General features: G+C 33.9%; 1 protein-coding gene across 6 annotated transcripts in view; it reads left to right on the top strand.

Annotated features, from left to right (window-relative positions):
* The window catches only part of bru3 (CUGBP Elav-like family member bruno 3), a 714,377-nt gene that overhangs the window by 449,621 nt on the left and 252,378 nt on the right, over positions 1-12,378 (top strand). For all 6 annotated transcript variants that reach the window (XM_090373320.1, XM_090373312.1, XM_090373338.1 and 3 more), the window contains exon 6: positions 1,511-1,655. In XM_090373320.1, coding sequence (XP_090229446.1) covers positions 1,511-1,655 — 145 coding nt within the window. The remainder of the gene's footprint in view (positions 1-1,510; positions 1,656-12,378) is intronic.

Below are 12,378 nucleotides of genomic sequence, written 5' to 3'. Positions count from 1 at the left end.
TCATTTTTTATTATTATTATTATTGTTGTTGCTGTTATATTATTTCTCCCTGATTGTGGGATTCTACTTCGTGACGAGTACTGTAATGAAGTACACATGGTGGTTGTAATGTCTGGTGTTACTGTTGGTTGAGGAACTCTCTATCCTACAGGGGTTCAGGATTGCAACATTCTGGAGTTCATTGTAGGTGTTCTCTGGGAGCCCTATTGCTTCTAGGCTGTTATATAGGGTTTTTGTCACCATACCTGTGGTTGACACGATGGCAAGCAGCATATTCAGCAGTTACATCAGCAAAGAGCTGCATCCAGAATTAAAGTCCTACTGCATGCAGGAAGAAATTCCTTTCAAAATTCTCATCCTAGATAATTCCCCAAGTCACGTGCAGACCATTAGTAAGAGTGACAACATCAAAGTTGTTTTTCTGACACATAATATGACTTCACTTGTGCAGTCGATGGACCAAGGTATAATTAAAATGTGTAAGTAATATGTGCCCTCTACAATGTCGAAAATTGTCAACCAGATGGACAATTTAAACATTTCTTTGAGAGAATTTTGGAAGGCATTCACCATAAAACAGTCCCGTTGATTAATCAAGTCTGCATAGATCGAAATTCCACAGCAATGCATGAATGGTGGGTTGATGGAACGGTGCCCTCAATTCTGCCATGACTCTAAAGGCTTCATTGTGGATGACACCATTAGCACTGCTATTATCGATAAGCACCAGGATGGCCTCAAGAGCTGACTTGTATGAAGTTAATGAAAATTAAATTAAATTTTTTGAATCTCATTTTTTGAATATTAGACAATAGAATCAAGTATTTAAGAGATATTGGAGATGGGGAAAATAGCCACAAAAGAAGATCAAGAAGCAGTATTGGCTTCCACCAGCGACCAGGCCCCTAACTTATAGTGAAATGCCTAAAGGAGGCCTCTCGACATCTTAAATCCTGCCTTATGATATTTGAAGATGATCCCAACATGGACAGGAGATCTATGGTTAGGAGAAAAATGGAATCTGCTGTTTCCTATTAAGAAATTCTCTCATGCTTCATCGTGTTCGCCCTTTGTTGAGTTAGAAGTTGAGGAAGGTAAAGAAGCTAATGATCCTGCCCCAAGGAGAATTCCCAACCCTCAAATGTCAAATAATTCATATAAGTTGTTTTCTGTATTTAATATTAATGGTATGTATTAATTAAATGCGTTTGTTATTATTTATTTTTATTGTTTTCAGTGGCGATAGGATGCACCTCCCTGTTTTGCATGTATTTGAATGAAAAAATATTTTTCAATTTATGCAGTTTCTGTTTACGTGAGGGTCTCAGGAACACATCTATCGCATAAACAGAGAAATCTCTAGAATTGTTCTTAATTTTATATTATTTTGTTTATTTTTAAATAATAAGTGAAAGTTTGGTGCATATTTTGACTTTCTTTCCAGCTTAATTTGTGGCTGTTCTTTTTTCATTGTTATACATAAATAATTAATTTAATATTTTATTTATAGTTTGTACAACAGCAAGCTGCAATTATGGCAGCAGCAGCCCAGGGAGGCTATATAAACCCAATGGCTGCTTTGGCAGCAGCACAATTGCCACAGATGAGTGCTGTACCCAATGGCCTGGCAAGTCCTGCTATTACACCTACATCAGGTAAATATTATTTACTGTGTGTGTGTGTGTGTGTGTGTGGGTGTGTGTGTGTGTGTGTGTGTGTGTGTGTGTGTGTGTGTGTGTGTGTGTGTGTGTGTGTGTGTGTGTGTGTGAGAGAGAGAGAGAGAGAGAGAGAGAGAGAGAGAGAGAGAGAGAGAATAGTAGTTAAAGTAGCAGTAACTTTATTTTGTACTTGTTGAGTTAGATAGTATGAACCAGAGCTGTAATGCTCAGTACATTCTACGTTGAAATCAATATTTGTAAAATAATAAGAGAAGCTTACCTCAATATAGTACAGCAGGCCCGCTTTATAACGCAGTTCGCTTTATGCTGATTCGCTATAACACTGTTCTTATATATAACCCGTATCTGATTATAACACTGTTAGAAATCACTATAACCCTCTTTTACCAGTGTATAGATTGCATTTTTTGGCATATTTAACAAAAATGTTTCATCTGATGGAGTCGATATCTCGAAAATGAATAGCAAAACAGCATTAAAAAGCTGACTTGAGAAATTTTCCCACGCTTAGTGAAATTTTCTCGCACGCTAATTTAATTGCAGTACAGTGACTTGTTACGTAGTTCCGAGATCAACATTTAAAAAAAAAATGATCAATTATATTGCTGGTAATATTTGCGTTATATGCATTTATCCGAAGTCTAGTCATCACTCAGTACAGTATTAAACATCGTGCGTAATGGACAGTTTACTTGCACATTGAATCATAATTTTAATGCAACCAACACAGTTACATTTTCGAAGAGTTAATAATGTCGGATAAGAATGAAAATGTAACAATGTCTGGATGCAGTACGAAGACTACAAATGTAAGAAAAAGACTGAATTTGAAAATTAAATTAGACATTTTGAAGTGAATTGATTCCGGTCAACGACAAGTGGATGGCTGCCATAATTTAGGACTGACAAGTTTTTACTATAAGAACAATTATAAAGAATTAATTTTAGCAGCGGAAATACAACTGTTCCACTGCAAGCAAACTAGGGCTGGGCCAGCTATTAGGATTGAAATGGAGAGACTTTAACTAATTTTATTGAAGATAATATCCAATGCAGAATTCAGTTAAGTTAAATTTTATAAAAAAAAAAAAAAAAAAAGATAGAGGGAGTGAGATTAGCCTGTATGATGATCTGAAGAAGACTTACCTAAAAAAAAAAAAATGTGGAACCATTTAAAACTAGTAAGGGCTGGTTGAACCGATTTAAAATCCAGGGAGAATCCGCAAGTGCAGATCAAGGGGCCGAAACTTTCAAAAAAAACTTGTTAAAATTATTGATGAGGGGTATTATGTGTTATACTTCTCAACATTTTTTTTACATAGGTGAAGCAGGAATTTTTTGGAAATGAATGCCTAAAAGAAGTTTCATATTGAAAGAAGAAAAAAATATGCCACGTTTCAAAGCTTTATTGTTGGGTGGTAATGTTGCAGGGGTTTTAAAATTAAAACCCATTTTAGTTTATCAGGAAGAGAACCAAAGTACAACCCAAAATCGAAACATTTTTCATGATTAAATTAAATCAATTTAGATCAATTAAATTCATGATTTTAATTGGAATTTTAAGTTTAATTTTGATACATAAGTAGTTACCACATAATTATATAAATATGTAATGCAGAATATTTTATATGTACAAATATTTGAATATTAAATATTTTGACCAACATTTGTGCATCTTTTCACTGCTATTTATTATTAATTAGGAAATATCCTATGGCACTGACCGCAAGTCACAAATACATATATTACCTTATGGGCATGCTGCGTTCGCTTAACGCGGATTCACTTAGCACTCTGTTTTTTGGGAACGAATTATCAGCGTTAAGTAGGGGTCACCTGTATGATACTCTCCAGAAATTAAAACAAAAAAATTGAAAAACTTACATTACAGTAACAAATAATTTTAAAAAATTTTTTTAAATAATTAAAAATCAATTTAACATGATAAAACTCAATTTAACACAATTAAAAATCTATATAATGCAATTAACGAAAAAATTGCAAAACAATTCTTCAAACAGGTCTCTGAGGTTGGGTATATTCATATTGTAGTTTTAAATGTTTTTCACCAACCTTATGTAGAAATAAAACACAACGGAAAAGAAAACTGGAATCTTGATAACTATCTATTTATAATAAATTATATTTGCCTGTATTTACAATAAACTATATTTAACTTTACAACTAAAATATATGAAATATACATATAAAATATGCATTAAAATATACTGGGTTAAGAACAATAAAATACATTAAAATGTACTAAATTAAAAGCGATAAAACCATAGCTTTCGAAGGCTCCTGCCTTCTTCTTCAGCGGTATTTTCTTTGTTCTGCGGTGCATCTTTAAATACCAGCAGGTTCACGGTACTCATCACGTGTTTCATTCCCACTTATGCGCCCGATCGGTGATGATAGCATCGTCCTCTGGGACCGCAAGTGGCTCGAGAGTTTGCGGATCTGTTCCACAGTGAACATTAATAGAGCTAGAGGAACGTGGATCCATCCCCTCTTTTGGGCTACTATCCTCAGAAGGGATGAACGGTTCCATACGGCCCACTCTCGAGCCACTTCCGATTCCATAACAGAAGAGAACGGAACACGTGGGAATGAAACACGTGATGAGTACCGTGAACCTGCTGGTATTTAAAGACACACCGCAGAACAAAGAAAATACCGCTGAAGAAGAAGGCAGGAGTCTTCGAACGCTATGGTTTTATCGCTTTTAATTTAGTATATTTTAATGTATTTTATTGTTCTTAACCCAGTATATTTTAATACATAAGGTTATAAAAAACATTTAAAACTACAATATAAATTGAAAAAAAATTTTCCTTCCTCGTGTTAAATTGATTTTTAATTATTTTAAAATTTTTTTAAATTATTTTTTACTCTAATGTAAGTTTTTTGATTTGTTCATTTTAATTTCTGGAGAGTATCATACGGAAGTGTTTTACGTACTCTATTGAGGTAAACGTCTATTATTATTTTGCAAAGTACTTGTTAATCTATTTTAAAAATGGATACTTGCTATTAAAAAAAAAAGTTAAATGTTTCAAATTTTTGCTGTTTATTAGCATGGAAATTGATGTGGAAGCTGTAACAAGAATTGGGGTGAGTAAAGTTCATCACACAGGCAGAAGATTTTCAAATGATGTAACGTGGTGGAGCAGGAATCTAATCTTTTGTATTGGCAGGGCATAGTGACAATTAGCTGAGGGATTATGGGACTGATTTCTTTTTTTTATAAAAGTGCTTAAATTCTACACTTTGTGTCTTCACAGTTTTTCTTAAAATTTTAATATTGTGGCAGAAATGTGTATTACTTGTTTTCTCAGAAGAAAGTATTAGTATGAAAACTTTTTTCAGTATGTGTTGTATCATCCTAATAAATAGAACATACAGTAATTTTCATGAGAAGATCTATGCTTCAACTGTGATTGTAATGGGGAAAAAAAAAAAAAAATGCAGCCTGAAAAATAGGCTAAATTAAAGAAAAGAAAAATAGGAAATTTTCCCCCTACTATTCAGCTATGATCGCTATAAATGACAGGTACTAATTTGTCACATTCCATTGTGGGCCTGAATAAAGTCCTCCATGTTTGTGCTCTGTTGGCAATAATTTATAGACCTCTCAGCAGGAGTAAATCCTTTTGCTTTTCATCTATTGTCACTGGGATAAAATAGCAGCTTTGCCATTGTATTGGAAGGGAATAACTGATTTCTTAGAAAATGTAGGTATGATACTATAATAGAAGTCTGGCAGTCCTTCAGTTCTACACAAATGAGCTATTCCAGAATGTTAATGGCCAGTGCACTAATTCTCTTGAATGTTGTTGTGAGTATATCTGTTTCAAAACTTAGGTTTTTGTTTACTCATTGCAGGTACTTGTTAGTTCACGTGCCTTGATGAATGTTTTGATGTGTTTTTCACTGCATGCTTTGTGAATGTGTGACTATTTATGTTTTGTAAATAGTGAATTTATTTTTATATTTATTAAATTTTAGACATGTATAACACTTTCATATGGCAACACATTAGTACAATGAGAAGATTTTAGACCTAGGTTCCTGTTCATCACTGAGTATGGAGTAGTCAAACCACAGCATGCAATCTGTGGTGAAGTGCTGAATAATGATTCATTGAAGCAGAATAAGCTAAGGAAGCTTCTTGAAGCTATACATGGCACTTCTGTTGGTAAGGTCCTATGCTAATTTGAAATGAAAGAACACCAAATCAAATTACTACATCAAACAACTGGATATTCTGTTCAGTAAACCACTCTAGCCTCATCAGATTGCTTGACAAATTACAAATCAGAATGAGCCACACACCATTAATAAGGAAAACTGGTGAAACCTCTGTCTATTAACATTGTGCCCATTACTTGTGGAGATGACATTGCTAAGAAAATCAAGCAGATCTACTGTTGAATGACACCATTTTATGTGTCTGTGTTATGCTGGGTGAAATCAAAGAACAGGTAATTACTTCTTTAAAAAAACAAGTGGGCAATTTAACCTTGACCTGGAGGAAACAACTGTTATAAATTATGATGCACAGCTCCCTAGGATGACTGTTTTCCAGGGCTAAAAGGTATAAAAGAAGAATTTTTGTTTTGTCAGCCACCAGCTGTCATCGCAGCTAGTGAAGATATTTTTTAAAAAGTAAATTCATATTTTAATGAAGGTGGTTTAAACTGGAATCATTGTTTCAGTGTATGCACTGATGGTGTACCTTCAATATTCAAAATATCCATGATTTATATGCCAGAGTAAAGGTAGGAAATCTGCAGGTGAACACTTTTTACTGTTTCTTAAGAGGCCGTTAGTGGAGTTGGATTTTGTGAAGAAAGAGGTCATTGTTGTGAATTTCATAAGAACAATGTCACTCAGTACAATTTTTACTTTGACGTGCTCAGATATTGAGAGGTATGATGATGGTAGATACTTTTACCATTTTGGGGTCAGGTCATTGTCACAAGGCTTTGTCCGTAATGAGTTGTGGTATGATGCAATGAGATTGGAACTTTCTTGTCTGAAAAAAAAATCACCTCTCTGGTTCTAAGTTTCTCACATTTAGAGTGGATGTTGAAATAGTTTATATTTCAGATATATTTGGTGTAATCAGTAACTCAACTATTCTTGTACAAAGCCATTGTAAGGCTAAATGAGAAATTCACAGCTTTCAAAGATAAGCTGAAGTTGCAGGAGAGGAAAATAGAAGATAATAATATTGCATCATTCCCAAATTAAATTTGCTTCTGGAAATATGAAAATGCTCATTATCTGAGATACGGAATGTTGTCATATAGCGCATGGCAAAACGAATTCTTGATCATTGCTGGCTTCCGAGTAGCTGTGTTAGCACAGGTATATTTTAACAAAATAGGCAGTTTTTTTAACAAAACTGTTTTGTTAGCAATTACCATCATAAAATCTAAACTCCAAAACCAACTATAAATACATGACTAAGGTTTGAAGAACTTTCAAGTCAGATTATGTAAAGCCAGATTTACATTTTATATCTTTATTTTTTAATTTTGTGTAGTGCTTCTAATATTTGTTTTGCAAATAAATTTTAACGTTTATTTTTTATTGCTTTGTGTGTACATCTCTTAATTCAGAAGTGAACCATAGGTTTACAAGATTGATCTCATACTTTATGTGGGTCTACACAGAATAGCTTGCACAAAAGGCTAAATACAACTGCCAATTCAGAAGATCAGTGCACTGTGAATTGCTAGTTATAAATGTTTGTAGAAAAAGCATTCAGAAGGAAAGAACAGTTTTTTTTTTTTTTGGTAGTTTTGGCTATAACGCACCTCCCAAGGTTTTTGCAGTATTTTGATCCAAGCCCGAGGCGGGATTCGAACCTGCGACCTTTGGGTTGCTAGGCAGGTACTTTACCCACCTGGCTAGCCTGGTTGGCGAAAGAACAGTGTAAATATCAACAGAAAAGACATTCAAATAGAAACAAAGTGTGTGTGTGTGTGTGTGTGTGTGTGTGTGTGTGTGTGTGTGTGTGTGTGTGTGTGTGTGTGTGTGTGAGAGAGAGAGAGAGAGAGAGAGAGAGAGAGAGAGAGAGAGAGAGAGAGAGAGAGAGAGAGAAAATATTCTGTTTGAAGAAAGCAGTACAGGTGTCAACAAGGTAAAGTTTAGTTACTTTAATATATTGATCAGATATCAAAGTAACACTTTGTAATGTTTTATCTTCTAGAATTTTTTAGCAGTTTGTTTAAAATGGCTAGCATCATCAGAAATAAAGACAGGGCCAAATTAATCTTGTATAGTTAACCTTAAATATAGGAGATGAGAACATTCTATTTCTGAATCTAATTATACTATCTAGAAGTTATAAAGAGGTCTAGAAGTAATAAAAGGGGGTGTAAACCTAGTGTTTTTGGGAGGGTTGTCGCACTTTAGTATCTTATGTAATTTTTAATGAAACTTTGAAAGAATGTAACTGATGTACACTTTAATCCTAAAGATAAAGAAGGAAACTGAAGGTTAGCTGGCATTTGGGGTCTAGAAATAGGACTGAAAGCCAGATTTAATGATGGCCCATTCCACATTATTATATTCAGCTGAAAAGAGTTTAAGGTTAGAATTAGAAGTGGTTGTCAGCAATGTATAGTGCGGAGGAGAATAGGGAAGAGAGAGGAATGTACTTTTTTTTGATTGTTAGAGTAATAGATGCATGAAATAAATTTTATCTAGGTCTCTATAAACTTTTTATGGAAGAAACACAAAGCTTTTATAGATATTCATTAAAAATCCATTTGGCTATTCTGTGTGGCTGGGATTGCACTTTTCTCAGTCATATTAAGTGGCAACAAATAGTGGAATGGGTTGAATTCTCAGCAAGTTCCCTGACTGTTGTGATAGGATTGGCATCAGCCAATATCACTCTCAAATTCAAAAGGTTTTCCTGATTGGTCATTACCAATTATGCTGTAACCATCAGACTTGAAATTTTGAAACCAGTGACAACACTTTCTCACATAAAAACATATTGAATTTTTTTTCATCACTGTGGTCACTGTTCTCTTTATTGAATTCATACTGCGTAGTATATCTAATGTCTGATGCCTCTGATACATCCAAATTGTTTTGTGAAGGTCACAGAAAAAGACATTATTCACTTACTAAAATTTCCAGGTAGATTGCTTATTTGCATCAAGACAACACAACACTATTAATATTTCAATGTATCAGCACAGAAACATTATTAACATGACTGTGCAAAAATGGATATTACTTGGTGTGGGGGGGGGGGGAATTTATTACTGTCAATCCCACATAAACAGAGTCTAGTAGAGAGGCAAGAATAAAAGGGTTGGCCAGATCAAATGGTGAAGTCGTACCAGGGTAGTTCAGATTCAGATGAGCTCTCTGATTAAAATGTCTTGAAAGAAGTATGGATGCCTCTAACAATTATCAACAGGAGAGGTAGCTTTCTTCACATAATGAATGTCCCAAAAGTGGAATGGGAAAATTTATTTTTTGACAGCAGTAAGAATACTTCTCTGAAGTAGTTTTATAGATGAGGAAGCAGCAGTGGGTGAAAGTATTTCAAAAGAGATTAGTTCAATTGAGTTTGTACCTATGCTATTGATTAGCTTTGAAATGGTGGGGGGGGACTAACACTGCTTGCCAACTTTCTGATGGCTTCCATTCTAATCTTGATTATTCCCAAAATTTTAATAATTAATAGCCATAGTTTCTTATTCGTTGCTGTTGTAATTTAGTTTCCATAAGTTCAACCAGCAATATGACTCCTTTCATCTTCAGTGACATTGTCTTCAAAATGTATTGTTGCCATTAAACTCACAGCCCATGCTCTTTCTGAATCTCCCCCTCCAGGTCCATTATAGACTGCTAGTTCTTTATAAGCTAACAGTTAATTTCCAAAGCTACCAGTATATACACTGAAATTACTGATATCAGTGTTCGACATCCATTTTTGAAATCTTGATGTCTCATCTTACAATAATATAACCATTGTCAGTATTATTAAAACTCTAAACAATGAAGTTTCTACCATTGACATATGGTCACCTTTAAGTTCCCCTCCTCAGGAACACCCTATATAACCCTTTTCCACCTTTTCACCACTTCCTGAATAAAGATTAGCTCCTCAGTTAAGCTTTGAAATGGCCTCTTTTTGATAAAATATATATATCCTCATGGCTTCTCTGTGTTTTAATTCATATTTTTATAGTTGCATTTTTAGTGTCAAAAGTTCTGATGTTTAGTATTAAAGTTTTGGTTTTCTGGTTTTATGAGTTCTAAATTATTATTATTATTATTATTATTATTATTAGCCACAGAGTGCAAGGAAGCCTTAGCCTTATGCTGCACCAGCCAAAAAAAAAAAATTTTTCTGAATTACCCCAAGAGGGAGAGAGAGAAATAGAAGGGAATCACCAAGAAAAATAAGAATGATGATATCCAGCTCAGGACCCTGGGTGTGCCAAGCCCATACTCACTAGATGTGAGCCCCTGGGATTAATGTATAATGATTTCTTATAAATGGGCTTAATTAATATTTGATAAAAATGCTCCTAAGTCCATATAGATGTTATTTTAAATTAATATATTATAAGGATTCTCCAGCTGTATAAACAACTTTGTTGGAATAATTAAAGGATATTTATTAGAAGCAGCTTGTTAATTAAACATTTTATTTTATCACAAATAAATGAAATATTGTAAATTATGTGTTGTAAAAATGGGTTGTCTAGCCAAATGGGCATATTTTCAGAAGAGTGAGGCATTTGAAACAACATAAATTCCAATTACTACCCCATACTGTATCAGTGGAGGAAGAGGATGAGCTATATTTTCTGAGAAAGAATATTTTTTGCCAAGTTTAATCTTAGAGATGAGAAACTGCTCCATTATTTTTTTAGAGAAACCTACCACATGGTAACAGAGTTATATTCAGCAATCCTCTGTAACATAGGCTCCTATTTTTTTTTAAAATAATTTTAGCATTTGTTTAAAAGCAAAACTGACTTGATATGAAAAAGATTGCACTGCACTGTATTGTTACATGTTAAAATTTCAGTTACCATAATGAAGAAAAAGACTGTATACCTTTAATGTACTATGGCTTCTTCCTCCTGGCTAATTAAAAAAAAATTAAGTTGAAAATTGTCTAGCACTTACTTGCTACCACTACTCTGAACAGTAAAGAAAGGGATAAAAGTTATTTCTAGCTAAAGCTGACAAGGCAAAGGAATTTGTCCTTCAGGTCTACATTGCTAACAAACTGATTGCTTCATCCTACCATATAATTCACTGCCTCAGAAACTTCTGGAATCTTAGAAGATAGGTTGTTAGCAATGTAAGGCTGGCCATGTTACTCAATTGATAGATCAATAGAATATTCTTTTAACAAATCTCAAGGAGTGATTCATAGAAATTCAAGAACAGTAGAACAACTTAGAAGATAAAATGTATCTTTTGTTGAAATATGGCTGAACTATTTACAACAAAAAAGTAGGTTAAGTTTTTAAAATTGGGAAAAGGTAGATTAGATTATAGTGGTGAGTTGAGCAGTACAAAATGGGGTATAATTTGTTGTGGTTTTTTTTTTTTTTTTTTTTTTTTGAAATTTCGCCTGCTCTCTCTCTAATCTAAATAGCTTACGCTGTGTGGCACTCTGTTTTCTCAACACCTATGGTCATATTCAAATTTGAGATTTCTAGACAAGAAGATATATTTTTACGTGGATTAACTCTGTGTTTTAACTTCTTTGTGTTTTTCCTCTACAGCAAAAAAAAAAAAAAAAAAAAAAAAATGTTTTATTTTTCACTTAGGGTGTTTATTTTGTCTCCAAGGAGCTGCTAGCTGTGTGCAGATGAAAATTTTTCCATGTGTGCAGAGGGTCCCCTAAAACAATTTTAAGATTCTTTGGTTTTGCCCAAAAAAGAGCAGTCTGGTTAATTAAACCTCCTCTCTTACAGATTAATTGGTCTCTCTCTCTCTCTCTCTCTCTCTCTCTCTCTCTCTCTCTCTCTCTCTCTCTCTCTCTCTCACACACACACACACACACACACACACACACACACACACACACACACACACACACACACACACACACACTTTCTATTTGAATGCCTTTTTTGTTGATATTTACACTGTTCTTTCCTTCTGAATGCCTTTTTCTCTACAAAAATTTATAACTAGCAATTCACAGTGCACTGATCTTCTGAATTGGCAGTTGTATTTAGCCTTTCCTGCAAGCCATTCTGAATATGTGCATTTACTAGAGAGCAGGAAGGTGTGGTTTGACTCCATACTCATCATATTAATGGTTCTTCTTCTCGTCATTTAGTATCTCTATTTTTGTTCTCTGGAACAACCCTCCTTGTTATTTATTCCTAAAAATTATAATCTACAATATCAGTAAGTTTCTTCTGGTTTTAATTAGTTCAAATAGGAGCATTAAATGGTTATACATCTTATGGATATGAAATACAATACAATAAGTGGCACTTAATCTACCACGTGAAAAGATTAAGCTATTTTTATTGAAAATGTTACAGATTTAATTTTATTACACCTCAATAGAAACACTGAAAAACAGTTTTGATGCAGATTGAAAAAGTACTAGAACTCAAGAGTTCTAGGAGTTCTGGAAGAAGTTTGTCAGTTCCTTAGAAGCAATGTTTTTAATCCAAATATGCCC

Source organism: Mastigoproctus giganteus, chromosome 1 (assembly GCF_048544385.1).
Source record: "Mastigoproctus giganteus isolate SK-2022 chromosome 1, ASM4854438v1, whole genome shotgun sequence".
Taxonomy (NCBI): Eukaryota; Metazoa; Arthropoda; class Arachnida; order Uropygi; family Thelyphonidae; genus Mastigoproctus; species Mastigoproctus giganteus.
Note: the sequence above shows the minus strand (reverse complement) of the source record. Positions and strands in the feature narration are given on the sequence as shown.